Raw genomic sequence first — 17924 nt, forward strand, 5'->3', positions numbered from 1 at the left:
AAAACATTTTATACAGAAATATCTCATTCACATAAGTATTCACACCCGAGTCAATACTTTGCAGAAGCACCTTTGGCGCTGATTACAGCTTTGGGTCAGTCATCGTGGGTATGTCTGGATAAGGCTTTGCACATCTGGATTTCGGGATTTTTCCCCATCCTTCCTTGCAGATATTCTCTCTTAAGTTAAATGGGGAGTGGTGGTGAACAGCAATCTTCAAGTCTTTCCACAGTTCTTCAATGGGATTCAAGCCTGGCCTTTGGCTGGGCCACTCAAAGACTTTCACATTGGGGCCTCCCGGGTGGCGCAGTGGTTCGCGCCCAGGCTCTGTCGTAACCGGCCGCGACCGGGAGGCCTAGCGTCGCCCGGGTTAGGGAGGGCTTGGTCGGTAGGGGTGTCCTTGTCTCATCGCGCACCAGCGACTCCTGTGGCGGGCTGGGCGCAGTGTACGCTAGCCAAGGTGGCCAGGTGCACGGTGTTTCCTCCGGCGCATTGGTGCGGCTGGCTTCCGGGTTGGATGTGCGCTGTGTTAAAGAAGCAGCGGCTTGGTTGGTTGTGTATCGGAGGACGCATGACTTTCAACCTTCGTCTCTCCCGAGCCCGTACGGGAGTTGTAGCGATGAGACAAGATAATAGCTACTACAACAATTGGATACTACGAAATTGGGGAGAAAAAGGGGTAAAATTCAAAAAATAAATAAAATTTAAAAAAAACTTTCACATTGTTGTTCTGAAGCCATTCCAGCGTTGCTTTGGCTGTGTGCTTGGGTCTGCCACTGCGAGGACGATCAGCTGTCAGTCCCGTCTCCCTGTAGCGCTGTCTTAGGCGTGCGTCTCACAGCACGGACATTGCAATTTATTACCCTGGCCACATCTGCAGTCCTCATGCCTCCTTGCAGCATGCCTAAGGCACGTTCACGCAGATGAGCAGGGACCCTGGGAATCTTTCTTTTGGTGTTTTTCAGAGTCAGTAGAACGTCCTCTTTAGTGTCCTAAGTTTTCATAACTGTGACCTTAATTGCCTACCGTCTGTAAGCTATTAGTGTCTTAACGACCATTCCACAGGTGCATGTTCATTAATTGTTTATGGTTCATTGAACAAGCATGGGAAACAGTGTTTCAACCCTTTACAATGAAGATCTGTGAAGTTATTTGGATTTTTACGAATTCTCTTTGAAAGACAGGGTCCTGAAAAGGGGATGGGTTTTTTCTGAGTTGATATGCCTCATTACAAGAGATCTACGGACAGTTCCTTGGACTTCGCTGTCAACTGTGGCATCTTATATAGACACGTGTGTTCATTTCTAAATCATGTCCAAACAATGGTATTGACAATGCATGGACTCCAATCAAGTTGTATTGACTTTGATTTTAAGTATGATCAAAGGAAATTGGATGCACTTGAGCTCAATTTGGAGTATCATATCAAAAGGGGTGTGAATACTTATGTAATCGGATATTTCTATATATAATTTCCAAAACATTTGCCAACATTTCTAAAAACATGTTTTCACTTCATCATTATGGGGTATTGAGTGTAGATGGGTGAACAACAAGTATATATCATCCATTTTGAATTCAGGTTGAAACACAACAAAATGTGGAATTAATTAAGGGGTATGAATATTTTCTGAAGGCACGGTAGATGAAGTATATTCCTTCTTTCTACCACCCTTGTATTGGCTCATGTTTACTATTACTATTAATATTAGGAGGATAGTATTACACTGGCCTAAGATTACAGCCTTTGTGGGTTTAGGCTAACTATATCCCCATGGAACTGATGTCTAAAGGAATAACAGTAGAGCCAAAAATACTGCAGTGTTTCCCTTCAATGAAAATATGAACCACGAGTATAAAGGGGAAAACATTGAAATGTTATGAGGGGGGTTAGCAGGGGGGGGGGGGGGGGGGGTTTAGAAAGGAGAAAGGGGGAGCCTCTTTTGAATTACCATAACAGTGGGAGCAGGCTTCATTACTATTCCTGACGGCATTTGAAATTCAATGAGATGTAAATGTTTGACATGATATACAGAAATGCAGGGGGGGACACTCTCCAAATCAGTGATGGTGAAAATATCATTGAGCTAGCTACTGACTACTGCACAAATCGCTGCTTTATTGGCTCACTTTAGAAGATCATGACTCAATGCCATGCAGGAACATCACACACACGATACAACAGTTTTATGGTTCCGAAACCTGTGATTGCGGTAAAAAATAAATAATTAAACACTAAAGGCCTTCCAACTCTTTGATATACCACATGGTCTCAATTCGCGTAGTTACACTATTTTCAAAGCATATTTCCATTGAGAAGCCACTAGGTGCTTCATAACCGTCAAATGAGGTCAGTGTGTAGGTCGCAGGCCAGTGTTTGGTGTTCTGCACCATTAACCTGCCAACCCAACACATAATATTGCAGACAAATACCCTTGGCAGCAGAAGGATAGACAGACTGACTGCCCCGAAGGGACAGAAAGGGCTTAATCCTTTAAACTGTTCCACATATTACCTCTGAATAGCACTGCAAACAGAAGTGTTTAAGCCCAGGCAGTCAAGTCACCTTGTAAACATAGTTATTACACACAAAAACACAAATGTGCAATACGCACTCACTGGGGTTTTTCAAAGTAAGTATGAAGTAAAACCGTGCAACCCTACTAAGGTCAAAGGCTTAATTTTCAGTGTGGAGAAAGTAATACGTCTTTGTCAGACAGGTGTCAAGCGTCATCACACCTTGGTAAATCGGGCCATTACAGACATCACACATTAATCTAGTCTTATCTTCATCCCCTCTTCACTTCGAGGTTTGGGAAATAAATAACGGGGAAAATCGCATCAATCATTTCAGGACTGTATGGGGTGTCGGGTTGTCCCTAGGAAGGTCAATAATCTTTTCACCTATGTGAGAGTTTATCAGATGGAGTCGAGAGCCCGAGATAAAAGCCCCTCGCGTAAACCTCCACCGATTGGCAGCGCCTCTTCCTCGCACAAAGCGGCTCTTTAGCCGGACAAAGATACAGGGCCCAAGGTCACAATGGCACCGGGCGTCACAGCCGACAGACACCAGAGCATTACCTACCTACCGCCAAACAAGCTGTCAACACCAACTTTGTCAGCGAAAGGAGAAATCAACTGGCGGAGAGTGATAATGAATCTAATCCCCCCCACCCCTACCCAACATGTATCCCCTTTAGCGCCCCCTGAATAGATTTGATATGTGCCCCCTGAAACCCAAGACGGGGAAATCAACGTTATCTTTTCAAGATACAATGGAGTAAGACAGAAGGAGGGGAGATGGGGGGGGGGGTGACTCACTTGAAATTCATCGTCTAGAGGCTCATTGATTTGAATGTCTAACACTTCGTCCTGGTAAATCCCGTCGCCTTCGGCCTGTTCTCCTGAGTATTCCATTTGGCCGTCTGGCATCTCCATGTCATTGGGCTGGCTGTACTCATCCACGTACTCTCCCCCCTCCTGCTGGTAGCCCCTCTCTACATCTCCTAGGTCGTCTGTGTAGTCTACGGGGTTCACCTGCTGGTCAAATTCGCCTAGAGTAGCATTGAGGCTAACGCCCTGGCCGCTGAAAGGCAAAAACACACAATTATATAGGATGTTCACTCAATGCTGTACAATGTAGAGAAAAACGGGGCAATTCAAGAAAGTGCTACGAAATGAATGTCAAAACGTAGTTTTCTTTATAAATGACATAGAATGACTCATTAGATTGATTGTTCTCTACAGTGTTGATGAAGGTTCATTTGCGGTGAACGTTGCTAGTTTAGAATGCGCCCCTCTTGGTTGCATCTCTTCCATATTTGGTGTTGTGAGGTGGTTTTATTTGGAGGTGTTTCCACTGGTTGGACCAATAAAAAATCAACTTGATACCTTTGTCATTTTCACCTCCAGATCCTTGGCTTTCATTGCCTATATTAGCGATCAATCTACGCTGAGAGGGGCCATTTCTATGGCGTTTTAAAGGGAAAGACTCAGAAATACACAATGAAAACAGGAACAGATTGTCTTCGCGGAGGGTAGATATTGAAATTCAGTCTGTTAGCTTTGTAAAGAAATACATATTTAGTCCCTATTTGTTTTGTGTTCAGCAGATTTCAGGGGGTCGTTGTTTCCACTCACGAACCTGCAGCCACTAGTTAGCTTGTCAGTTGACGTTCAAAGTTAGAGCCGTTCTGCCGCGGAGCAGCGACACAGAGTTCTATTGAGTAGTTACCACTTTTTGATCATGCCTGTGATAACATTCCACTCACTCTAAACATGCTACATTCTCAGAGTAAATCGTGTGTAACCATATATGGTAGAGACATGGGGTTTGCACCATTGTTTTTCTGACAGAATTTTCAAATTGTGTGGACATATTTGTATAAACCTTGAATGCATTAATCCTTTTATGGGGGGAACACCATAAATTATAAACTAAGGAGACTGAAGCTCAGAAATTGTAACGTAAAGTGTCTACAGATTAAGTTCGGAAATGCAATCAGCACAATCAGACCACGTAAATACAAATTAACTTACATGTTTTGATCTTCGTCATCGCTTTGCAGAAGGTCGTCGTTCAATTCCTCATCTGACACTTCTGAGGGATTCTAAAATCAAGAAAAACAACCCAGAAGAGATCAGTATGTTCTAGCTCATGTTATTCATTCCTTGCAAGCCAAGGCTTTGGATGGCAAGGTCGACTATAGTACAACTACTGAATATCAACCAAAAGTGAAGTGTTCTTTCATTTCTACAAACCACATCAGATTGAAAGTGTAGGCCTATGTATGATCGAATCAGATTGCTAATCTCACATATTTTAGGTAAATACTTGAGAATGAATAAAATAGTTCAAATAAACATGGGGATCTCCTTCAGTCCAAAAGGATGCTTTATTCTCATGTGGTGAAGGCAATCTGGGCAGGTTAAGTGTGTTCTCACATATAGTCCTCTTTAAAAAATAAAAATATAAAAACTCAGTTCTCTTTGTATTCACACTGCCCTTGCCTTTGAATGAGGACGCAACTCTTTTGCCAGTTCACTTCACCAATTTTGTGGTCCGAGTTGCTATGTTTAGAAAGGAACCAAGATATTTGTCCAACATTCACTCAGAGCACTCTGGGACAAGCCATTTCATAAGAATATGTTATTGGACAGCTAGATATACCTACTTACAATTGGGAAGATAATAGATTGAATTTAGTTAAAAGATGCGACAACAATTTTAATCATAAGATACTATGGGTAACAGAATAAATAGAATAAAACCCAATGTAGGCTACTGACCTTTAAAGAGCTAGAAACGACTTTGTACCCTGTTGTGAATCTCACCAAATATGTTGTCTTCTCACACTATTCAAACCCAACAACCGAATAAACAGTTTATGAAGCTAAAGATCACATATTGCTAACAAATAATCTGAAGTAAAACCTCCACACATAGGTTATTTTGGAAATACACTATATATACACACACACAAAAGTATGTGGACACCCCTTCAAATGAGTGGATTCAGCTATTTCAGCCACACCCGTTGCTGACAGGTGAATAAAATAGAGCACACTGCCATGCGATCTCCATAGACAAACATTGGCAGTAGAATGGCCTTACTAAAGAGCTCATTGACTTTCAACGCGGCACCGTCCTAGGATGCCACTTTTCCAACAAGTTAGTTCTTAAAATTTCTGCCCTGCTAGAGCTGCCCCAGTCAAATGAAAGTGCTGTTATTGTGAAGTGGAAACATCTAGGACCAACAATGGCTCAGCCTCGAAGTGGTAGGCCACACAAGTGCACAGAACGGAACTGCTGAGTGCTGAAGCGCGTAGCGAGTAAAAATTGTCTGTCCTCGGTTGCAACACTCACTACCGAGTTCCAAACTGCCCCTGGAAGCAACGTCAGGATCTTCATGAAATGGATTACCATAGTCGAGCAGCCACACACAAGCCTAAGATTACCATGCGCAATGCCAAGGATTGGCTAAAGTGGTGTAAAGCGCACTGCCATTGGACTCTGGAGCAGTGGAAACGCCTTCTCTGGAGTATTGAATCACGCTTCACCATCTGGCAGTCTGACGGACAAATCTGGCAGTCTGACGGGTTGGCAGATGCCAGGAGAACGCCACCTGCCCCAATACATAGTGCCAACTGTAAAGTTTGGTGGAGGAGGAATAATGGTCTGGGGCTGTTTTTCATGGTTCGGGCTAGGCCCCTTAGTTCCAGTGAAGGGAAATAACGCCACAGCATACAATGACATTACATACAATGACGATTCTGTGCTTCCAACTTTGTGGTAGCAGTTTGGGGAAGTCCCTTTCCTGTTTCAGCATGACAATGCCCTCATGCACAAAGCAAGGAGCATTCAGAAATCGTTTGTCGAGATCGGTGAGGAAGAATTTGACTGGCCTGCACAGAGCCCTGACCTCAACCCCAGGGAACACCTTTGGGATCAATTGGAATGCAGACTACAAGCCAGACCTAATCACCTCACATCAGTCCCGACCTCACTAATGCTTGTGGCTGATTGGAAGCAAGTCCCCGCAGCAATGTTCCAACATCTAGTGGAAAACCTTACCAGAAAAGTGGAGGCTGTTATAGCAGCAAAGGGGGGACCAAGCCCATTTTAATGCCAATTATTTTGGAATGACATGTTTGGCGAGCAGGTGTCCACATACTTTTTGGTCATGTAGTGTATTTGGTGAGAATCACAACATAGGGTACAAAATAAATTATAGCTCTTAAAAGAGCAGTTGCCTACACTGGGTGTACAATTTTCAATTACAGCATGATTTAATCTGCAGTTATTCTTCTGCTTCTTTCTAAACATAGCAATGTTAATGCAAAGAGGACTCAGACCACAAAATGGGTGAAGTAAAATGGCAAAAGAGATTATTTATTTTCTTCTTCAAATTTCACCTTTATTTGACCAGGTAGGCCAGTTGAGAACAAGTTCTCATTAACAACTGCGACCTGACCAAGATAAAGCAAAGCAGTGCGACACAAACAACACAGAGTTACACATGGGATACACAAAACGCACAGTCAATAACACAATAGAAGTATCTATATACAGTGTGTGCAAATGTAGTAAGATTAGGGAGGTAAGGCAATAAATAGGCCATAGTGGCAAAATAATTACAACTTAGCATTAACACTGGAGTGATAGATGTGCAGAATATGAATGTGCAAGTAGAGATACTGGGGTGCAAATGAGCAAAAAAACAATATGGAGATGAGGTAGTTGGGTAGGCTATTTACAGATGGGCTATGTACAGGTGCAATGATCGGTAAGCTGCTCTAACAGCTGATTCTTAAAGTTAGTGAGGTAAGATAAGATATAAGAATTGGGTCCTCATTCAAAGGCAATGTGAATACAAAGAGAACCGAGTTCTTTTATGTGTTTTTTTTCCACTTTAGAGGACAGCTTTTTTCTCTCCAAAAAGTACTATATGTACAACAACAACAAAACACCCTAAGATCCTTTTTGTTGCCCACTGTACTTCCTACTGGCTCACGTCAATAAATGCCCTTGTGGTGGAGCCACCTGGCACAAGCCTACTGCAAAATGTAACATACCTGTGAGGTCTAACATGGCTAATTCACCTTCCCTACAGCTGGCAGGCTGCATTCTTAAAATGTGTCCTAGCAGAGGCACCTATGGATGCTATGAAAGTAATCACAAACACAGGAGATGGGGAGTCCTTTGTCTTACCTTTTTGGCTGTCAGCCAATCCTCATCGAGCAAATCACCATCAAATTCACTGTAAGAGAAGAGATTAACCATGACGTAAAGCAAGGCAATGTATCTAATTTTACAATGCTATGTATTGGTCTAGTCTCTATGCAGCTAGTCTAGACATGATTCTTCATTGGAGCCTAAATTCTCATGAGCAAGGCCAGCTAATAGGCTAAAGTGTGCGCCAATAACACAACATCTTTACGATAAGCAGATGCCAATGTTCCACAATATTTACACTAGACCCGTCTCTGCAATGCCAGATTCTAGTGACACAAATGTTGTTCTCATAGGCTGCAGTCCCTATATTGTTCCTGGGTCATGTTCAGTTGGCCCCAAACAGGAGCAAGTACTTTAAATGGAAGCTGTACCACCTCAATTTCTCTCCTACCAGGTATGCTCATAAATCTACATCACATTCAGATCATAAACTCATTATGTTGTCATACTGTTTGTCATATTGTTGTTGGTCAAATTGTTTTACAAATTACAATAGTATACTTTTATATATACAGTATCACCCAGCTCCATTCATGAACACACTTGGTAAACTGGGAAAAATATGTATGTGGTGACATGGTGGCAAAGCCTCTGCAAAATATAGTCTCTGCCTAAAATCTCTTGGCCTATATTTTCTGCATGAGTTATGTGCTTCATAGTTAAGAGTAAGGAACTACTATACTAATATTAGGCTTGGGCGGTACACTGTATATACCGTATACTGGAGTATTTGGAAATAGCCACAGGATGGTTTTTCAAGAGTCAATACCATTGAAAATATTTATTTGGAGAAAAAAAAATGCTATCAATGTGAATATTTATAACTACTTTTTAAGTAAATACCTGCAGTCAACTTGTGCAATATGTTAGGAGATAAAGATCTCACTCCTCATTTCACCTGTCACATTTTTTATTATGAAACTTAACCGGTAGTCCCAAGTCAAGTGATGTTTGTGATGTTTGTTTAGAAGCACGGAACGATGAGAGACCAGAGCCTTGTGAGTCACTCACTGTTGTGCAGCCAGGTAATCTAGTTACAGTATGGAATTCACAACTACAGCTGAAGTCGGAAGTTTACATACACTTAGGTTGGAGTCATTAAAACTCGTTTTTCAACCACTCCACAAATTTCTTGTTAACAAACTACGGTTTTGGCAAGTTGGTTAGGACATCTACTTTGTGCATGACAAGTAATTTTTCACTTATAATTCACTGTATCACAATTCCAGTGGGTCAGAAGTTTACATACACTAAGTTGACTGTGCCTTTAAAAAGCTTGGAAAATTACAGAAAATTATGTCATGGCTTTAGAAGCTTCTGTTAGTACCTGTGGATGTATTTCAAGGCCTACCTTCAAACCCAGTGCCTCTTTGCTTGACATCATGGGAAAATCAAAAGAAATCAGTCAAGACCTCAGGAAAAAAATGTGTAGACCTCCACGAGTCTGGTCATCCTTGGGAGCAAACGCCTGAAGGTACCACGTTCATCTGTACAAACAATAGTACGCAAGTATAAACAGCATGGGACCACGCAGCCGTCATACCGCTCAGGAAGAAGACGAGGTTCTGTCCCCTAAAGATGAACGTACTTTGGTGCGAAGTGTGCAAATCAATCTCAGAACAACAGCAAAGGACCTTGAAGATGCTGAAGGAAACAGGTACAAGAGTATCTATATCCACCGTAAAACGAGTCCTATATCAACATAACCTGAAAGGCCGCCCAGCAAGGAAGAAACCACTGCTCCAAAACCGCCATAAAAAGCCAGACTACGGTTTGCAACTGCACATGGGGACAAAGATCGTACTTTTTTAGAAATGTCCTCTGGTCTAATTAAAAAAAATAGAACTGTTTGGCCATAATGACCATTGTTATGTTTGGAGGGAAAAGGGCTTGCAAGCCGAAGAACACCATCCCAATCGTCAAGTACGGGGGTGGCAGCATCATGTTGTGGGGGTGCTTTGCTGCTGGAGGGACTGGTGCACAAAATAGATGGCATCATGAGGTAGGAAAATTATGTGGATATATTGAAGCAACATCCCAAGACATCAGTCAGGAAGTTAAAGCTTGGTCACAAATGAGTATTCCAAATGGTCAATGACCCCAAGCATCCTCCCAAAGTTGTGGCAAAATGGCTTCAGGACAACAAAGTCATGGTATTGAAGTGGCCATCACATAGCCCTGACCTCAATCCTATAGAAAATGTGTGGGCAATACTGAAAATGCATGCGCAAGCAAGGAGGCCAACAAACCTGACTCAGTTACACCATCTCTGTCAGGAGGAATGGGCCAAAATTCACCAAATTTATTGTGGGAAGCTTGTGGAAGGCTCCCGAAATGTTTGACCCAAGTTAAGCAATTTAAAAGGCAACGCTACCAAACACTCAATAAGTTTATGTAAACGTCTGACCCACTGGGAACGTGATGAAAGAAATAAAAGCTTAAATAAATCACTCTCTACTATTATTCTGACATTTCACATTCTTAAAAGAAAGTGGTGATCCTAACTGACCTAAAACAGGGAATTTTTACTAGGATTAAATGTCAGGGATTGTGAAAAACTGAGTTTAAATGTATTTGGCTAAGGTGTATGTAAACTTCCGACTTCAGCTGTAAATGTTTGCCAGCTAGATACATTATAACTATTAAGTTAACTGTCTAAAATGTGCTAAATGCTTTGCAGTTGTGCATTTGGTTTGCTAATTTAGTAGCTAGTTAACTAAGTGGTTAACTCCAGCCCAAAATAAATACATAAATATCTTTCAAAAAATCTTGTTTCGTTTGGATCAAGAGTCTTTCTGTCTAAAAAATGTTTTGTGTGTGCAGCAAACTGAGTAGCATTTTTTTGTTACTTGCATAACTTTTAGCTGGGATGTCTGTCATGCAAATACTTTAGGTCAGAGATGCAATGCACTCGTTAGCATTCTCTATGGGATTGCACATGTACTTGTTAGCATTACTAACCTTCAAATTACAATAGCGCCCCCTTTGTTCAGTGCCGGTATTATCGAATATCCCGGAATGGCATAAAGGTTGGTATTAAAGTATGACAATCTGGATACCGCCCAAGCCTAACTAAAATAGCCTAATGTTAGAGGCCAATCCTAAAACTGCCGGCAGTAAAGGGAAAAGGTGGCATGCAAAACATGGGGAATGCTTGAATCTTTATGACAGTCGTGTTACACCAATAGCAGATATACCTGTCTAAATCATCATCTTCGCCTCTCCTCCTGCGTGATCTCTCGGCACCTGGTTTATCATAATCTTCAAAGTCATCATCTGAAAACAAAGAAACGGGGTTGTTAAGTCTGTTTGCTGTTTAGGGTCTTCAACACCAGACCTTGAGGGCCACAAAGTTAGCACATCGTTGCTTTCTATTTGGCAAATTAAAACATGGGAAACCAGGTGTGAAGACTCTCTGGTCAATCAATAACATGAATTGATCAATTCGGTCCAACAATTGAGGGGATTTGATTAACCTGGCCGGGCAGGGCACCCGGGTCTTGCACCGGGTGAAAGTTGGATGCTTTTGTTTTAGAAACCGGGCAAATTCCCAAGCGAGGGCCAGGTGCCCCGTTCAAAGCCCATGTCGGCATTTAAAAAAAAAACGTAATTAAGCACATGGAGTAATGAGTAGGATTCTGTGTACACATGCGAAAGTGATTGTTTTTGACGAAAACGCTTTATCTGCCTTCCCAATGAAAACTAGTTTTAAAATGTAAACATATTTTTTCTGGAAAAGAGACATGTTTCTGGACGATGCACCATGCTGCCTTGTTGACAACATGACCGAGCAGTGCAGAATACTGTTCGATTTGAGAAGGGCGCTCCTTCCTCACCGCTTTGCCCGTTCACATCAAGGGCCATAGACCATCGCCCTGCGGCTCAGCATAATCTAATCCCCCCATTGATAACCCTAGTTGTTTCAGTGCATTCCCCTGCTCAGAAGTTGCATGCATCATCCCATGGTTGCGTGCCATGTCATTGACTATGAAGTCGGGCACCAGATTGCGATTGGTCCTTTAATGCCGTGTTGAAAACAACTGGGAACTCAGAAATCTCAGACATCAGTGATCCGACATCAGTGCGTTCAAGACAACTGGGAACGAGTTCCGACTGGGAAAAATCGTTTTGAAATGTCATTCAATTTGGGATCTTTGGCCTCTTTCTAGAGCTTCAACTTTGCGACCAGAAGTTCACTTAAGTCATGATTTGACCATGATCTGATCTTGTATTTTTCTGACTTCCCAATTGTCTGGAACACACCCGAAGACAACTGGGACCCCCCCCCCACAAAAAAAATGGGTAAAATCGTCGACATCAGTGATCTTCAGGTCGGAAAGTTGGAGATCTAGAAAGATGCCCGAGTTGGGTGACCGTTCAAAAGAGTTCCCAGTTGTCTTGAACGCACTGGAGTCAGTCAGAGATGTCTGGATCCCTGTGTTTTTGAACACTGCATACATAGCCTATAACATGTGTTGCAATCTTCTGCAAAGATAGCCTGCAGAGTTCTGTCCTACTATCCAGGTCTGTACCCAAACAATTTGAACTTCTACTTTTAAAAATCCACCTCTCTAAAAACAAGTCTCTCACTGTTGCCGCCTGCTATAGACCACCCTCTGCCCCCAGCTGTGCTCTGGACACAATATGTGAACTGATTGCCCCCCATCTATCTTCAGAGCTTGTGCTGCTAGGCGACCTAAACTGGAACATGCTTAACACCCCAGCCATCCTACAATCTAAGCTTGTTGCCCTCAATCTCACACAAATGATCAATGAACCTACCAGGTACCTCCCCAAAGCCTTAAACACGGGCACGCTCATAGATATCATCCTAACCAACTTGCCCTCTAAATACACCTCTGCTGTCTTCAACCAAGATCTCAGCGATCACTGCCTCATTGCCTGCATCCGTAATGGGTCAGCGGTCAAACGACCTCCACTCATCACTGTCAAACACTCCCTGAAACACTTCAGCGAGCAGGCCTTTCTAATCGACCTGGCCGGGGTATCCTGGAAGGATATTGATCTCATCCCGTCAGTAGAGGATGCCTGGTTATTTAAAAAACAAAATCCCTTCCTAACCATCTTAAATAAGCATGCCCCATTCAATAAATTTAGAACTAGGAACAGATATACCCCTTGGTTCTCCCCAGACCTGACTGCCCTTAACCAACACAAAAACATCCTATGGCGTTCTGCATTAGCATCGAAAAGCCCCCGTGATATGCAGCTGTTCAGGGAAGCTAGAAACCATTATACACAGGCAGTTAGAAAAGCCAAGGCTAGCTTTTTCAAGCAGAAATTTGCTTCCTGCAACACTAACTCAAAAAAGTTCTGGGACACTGTAAAGTCCATGGAGAATAAGAACACCTCCTCCCAGCTGCCCACTGCACTGAAGATAGGAAACACTGTCAACACTGATAAATCCACTATAATTGAGAATTTCAATAAGCATTTTTCTACGGCTGGCCATGCTTTCCACCTGGCTACTCCTACCCCGGTCAACAGCACTGCACCCTCCACAGCAACTCGCCCAAGCCTTCCCCATTTCTCCTTCTCCCAAATCCAGTCAGCTAATGTTCTGAAAGAGCTGCAAAATCTGGACCCCTACAAATCAGCAGGGCTAGACAATCTGGACCCTTTCTTTCTAAAATTATCTGCCGAAATTGTTGCCACCCCTATTACTAGCCTGTTCAACCTCTCTTTCGTGTCGTCTGAGATTCCCAAAGATTGGAAAGCATCTGCGGTCATCCTCCTCTTCAAAGGGGGGGACACTCTTGACCCAAACTGCTACAAACCTATATCTATCCTACCCTGCCTTTCTAAGGTCTTCGAAAGCCAAGTCAACAAACAGATTACCGACCATTTTGAATCTCACCATACCTTCTCTGCTATGCAATCTGGTTTCAGAGCTGGTCATGGGTGCACCTCAGCCACGCTCAAGGTCCTAAACGATATCTTAACCGCCATCGATAAGAAACATTACTGGCCAAGGCTTTCGACTCTGTCAATCACCACATCCTCATCGGCAGACTCGACAGCCTTGGTTTCTCAAATGATTGCCTCGCCTGGTTCACCAACTACTTCTCTGATAGAGTTCAGTGTGTCAAATCAGAGGGTCTGCTGTCCAGACCTCTGGCAGTCTCTATGGGGGTGCCACAGGGTTCAATTCTTGGACCGACTCTCTTCTCTGTATACATCAATGATGTCGCTCTTGCTGCTGGTGAGTCTCTGATCCACCTCTACGCAGATGACACCATTCTGTATACTTCTGGCCCTTCTTTGGACACTGTGTTAACAACCCTCCAGGCAAGCTTCAATGCCATACAACTCTCCTTCCGTGGCCTCCAATTGCTCTTAAATACAAGTAAAACTAAATTCATGCTCTTCAACCGATCGCTGCCTGCACCTACCAGCCTGTCCAACATCACTACTCTGGACGGCTCTGACTTAGAATATGTGGACAACTACAAATACCTAGGTGTCTGGTTAGACTGTAAACTCTCCTTCCAGACCCACATCAAACATCTCCAATCCAAAGTTAAATCTAGAATTGGCTTCCTATTTCGCAACAAAGCATCCTTCATTCATGCTGCCAATAATACCCTTGTAAAACTGATCACCCTAACTATCCTCGACTTTGGCGATGTTATTTACAAAATAGCCTCCAATACCCTACTCAACAAATTGGATGCAGTCTATCACAGTGCAATCCGTTTTGTCACCAATCCGTTTTGTCACCACTATACTACCCACCATTGCGACCTGTTCGCTCACGTTGGCTGGCCCTCACTTCATACTCGTCGCCTAACCCACTGGCTCCATGTCATCTACAAGACCCTGCTAGGTAAAGTCCCCCCTTATCTCAGCTCGCTGGTCACCATAGCATCACCCACCTGTAGCACGCGCTCCAGCAGGTATATCTCTCTGGTCACCCCCAAAACCAATTCTTTCTTTGGCCGCCTCTCCTTCCAGTTCTCTACTGCCAATGACTGGAACGAACTACAAAAATCTCTGAAACTGGAAACACTTATCTCCCTCACTAGCTTTAAGCACCAACTGTCAGAGCAGCTCACAGATTACTGCACCTGTACATAGCCCACCTATAATTTAGCCCAAACAACTACCTCTTTCCCTACTGTATTTATTTTATTTATTTTTCTCCTTTGCACCCCATTATTTTTATTTCTACTTTGCACATTCTTCCACTGCAAATCTACCATTCCAGTGTTTTACTTGCTATATTGTATTTATTTTGCCACCTTGGCCTTTTTTTGCCTTATCTCCCTTATCTCACCTCATTTGCTCACATCGTATATAGACTTGTTTATACTGTATTATTGGCTGTATGTTTGTTTTACTCCACGTGTAACTCTGTGTCCTTGTATGTGTCGAACTGCTTTGCTTTATCTTGGCCAGGTCGCAATTGTCAATTCTCAACTTGCCTACCTGGTTAAATAATGGTGAAATAAAAAAAAATAAAAAAATAAACATATGGCTCACAGCCCCTGCATGCATCAACCAATGGTTGAGTGCCACGTCACACTCACCGACTGACAGATTTCTATAACATATGTGGTTAGCTGATACATATGCCGCGTTCAAAACAACTGGGAGCTCGGAACTCTGAAATATCTGCCTTCCGTGTATTCAAACCAACTGGAAACAAAACAACAATAAAAAAAAACTTGCTCCTACTGGGAAAAATCGATTTGAACGGTCATCCAACTCGAGAACTCGTATTTTTCGAGTTCCCAGTTGTTTTGAACGCGGCAGTAAAATACCTATCCTGGTGTAAGATCCGGCAGAGGAACGCGCCCAATGAATTAATGACTTTGTGTGGTTAGCAAGCTACAACATTTTACTTACCAACAATGGTTTGTTTTAATAGTTCAAAGTAAGTTACTGTAAGACACCATTTTAGCGCGACACATAGTTACCATGCCTGCTAGCTAACCAGCCAGGCAGCGGAGCCTGCGTCATACAGTTAGCTAGCTACCGTTAGCATTTATTTGAATCAGGAACAGAACATAGCTATTTTAACTTCCCCAGTTATGCATCTAGTTATCACATGCAGACACAGTAGCAAGTTAACTTGCAATAACGTTATCAAAACAACCACAAAACACATGCATTTCGCTACTCCCATAATAACATCTGCTAAATATGTGACCATTAAAATGTGACATGGCGCAGCGAACTAGCTTTCTAGCAAATTCGCTATCTAGGCATGTTTTGACGTTAGCTGGCTAGCTTACTGTGGGCTTTACACTTGGTTATAATGGCTTCAAATATCCACATGCACTTTTGACCAACACACTCACTACACAGCATGAACTTGTATCGTGATATACAGTTAACTATAGATATGTTTCTGTGAATGATTGTGCGTTAGGCCAATGATGAGGCCTATCTCTTGCAAGCCCAAAGTCTACCGAAATAATGATAGTTAACATACCTCGGGGGCTGGCCGCCATGACGCAATAATGTTCCCCGTGTAAGTGCAATTCTATATAATTGCAGAATACATTGAAATGTTTACACTTTTGTATTTAAATAAAGCTAATGCTACAGCTAACGTTGTTTACCACCATCGGCAGAGAATCAGAACATAAACATGGCGGAGGAAATGAGCGCTGATGCATTCTGGGAATGCATACATGTTTCCCTAAAACCTGATCCGAAGTCAGATTATATTACCTAAAATGTATCAAACCAATCTTGGATATTTGATAATAAACTGATCCTAAATCTGCTCTTTTGGTTAACTTCTCTCTGCAGTTCATGAGACCCAACAACAAGTATGTATGCATGATATCACATGCTTTGTTTGTAAATTATGTCTGAGTGTTGGAGTGTGCCTATGGCTATCCTTAAATACATAAATAAATAAATAAACATTGTGCTTTCTGGTTTGCTTAATATAAGGAATTTTTTATTTATTTTTATTTCACCTTTATTTAAACAGGTAGGCTAGTTGAGAACAAGTTCGAATTTGCAACTGAAATGATTTACAGCATTTTCTTTTACTTTTGATACTTTAGTATATTTAAAACCAGATTATAGACTTTTACAAAAGTAGTATTCTACTGGGTGACCTTTACTTGAGTCATTTTCTAGGTATCTTTACTTTTGCTCAAGTAGTGCGAATTGTGTACTTTTTCAACCACTGCATAAAACTATGAAAGTATACATATTTTCTCAATAAGAGTAGGCGATAACATGAAATATACAATACAATGTCAGTCATTTGTCACACATACTGGGCCAATTTATCCCGTTCTTCATAGAGACCATCCTCTGGGATTTTAACTTGGATAGGAAACGGACGATGCTTATCAGTCTCACTGGCAGCTATAGGAATTAACAGAGGGGAAATGTCACAAAAATCATTTGTGGATAATGGGCGTGTCACAATGATGTCACAGTGGATTGTGAATAAAAAGTGAACTATCCTTAACAAAGGACTCAGTCCCTTGGGAATAACTTGAGGTTATCAATCACTCTCAGCTCTATTCTTTAGGCCAGAAACTGACTGATGTAAACATGACCGATGTAAATCTTTTGTATTCTACTTGATGTTTTAAGATCAACAAATGCATATTTACATTTAGATCTAGTCATTATGCAATTCCAGAACTGGAGTTAATCTTATTAAAGTTATTCAAGTCCCTCCTTTGATTTTTTGGAGGGGTGGGGGTGGGGGGGACCAAAGCCTTTCCAGTTAACGTAACAAAGGTTTTGGCATAGCATTTTTTTTTTCTGGTGTCCATTCTAAAGTCTGGAGTCCATTAAGCTCTGAAGTAGGAATCCAAGCAGTTGTCTCTCAGACTCTACAGCCAGACTTTGGAGTTACTGGTAAAGTCTAACCCCCAAATTCTTCTTTGGCTGACAAACGTCAACAAAGACCCCTAGAGACACCAAAGAGAGGTGAGCAGTGAAGTGAAGCCTCATTGTATTGGCTCATTATGGGATCCTGCAGTGAGGAAGAAGCCATTTTGTAGCACCACAAGGTCAATATCTGAAAGCCAGAGCGATGGAGGGGATCAGCCATGAGATTTTTAATTTCAGAAGGTGCAAAGGGACTTTCCTGTGAGGATTGGGAGGATAAGATGTTGAGCTGGTGAATATTTTCCTGGTTTCTTATGGAGTTGTGTATTGATCAAATATACAATATTTTCCATATTTT

At 42.2% G+C, this 17924-nt stretch overlaps 1 protein-coding gene across 2 annotated transcripts in view; it reads right to left on the minus strand.

The window, feature by feature from the left end:
- LOC139420446 (RNA-binding protein 33-like) overlaps nt 1-16354 on the minus strand; it is a 45616-nt gene extending 29262 nt beyond the window's left edge. The window contains exons 1-5 of one of the 2 annotated variants that reach the window (XM_071170587.1): nt 16194-16354; nt 10933-11011; nt 7712-7760; nt 4540-4610; nt 3322-3586 (exon numbers count right to left, since the gene is read on the minus strand). In XM_071170587.1, the coding sequence (XP_071026688.1) occupies nt 3322-3586; nt 4540-4610; nt 7712-7760; nt 10933-11011; nt 16194-16212 (483 nt within the window). In that variant the 5' untranslated portion in view covers nt 16213-16354. The remainder of the gene's footprint in view (nt 1-3321; nt 3587-4539; nt 4611-7711; nt 7761-10932; nt 11012-16193) is intronic. The other variant, XM_071170589.1, reaches the window with a different exon arrangement.
- Between the last annotated feature and the right edge of the window lie 1570 nt (nt 16355-17924).

Source organism: Oncorhynchus clarkii, chromosome 11 (genome assembly GCF_045791955.1).
Source record: "Oncorhynchus clarkii lewisi isolate Uvic-CL-2024 chromosome 11, UVic_Ocla_1.0, whole genome shotgun sequence".
Lineage (NCBI taxonomy): Eukaryota > Metazoa > Chordata > Actinopteri > Salmoniformes > Salmonidae > Oncorhynchus > Oncorhynchus clarkii.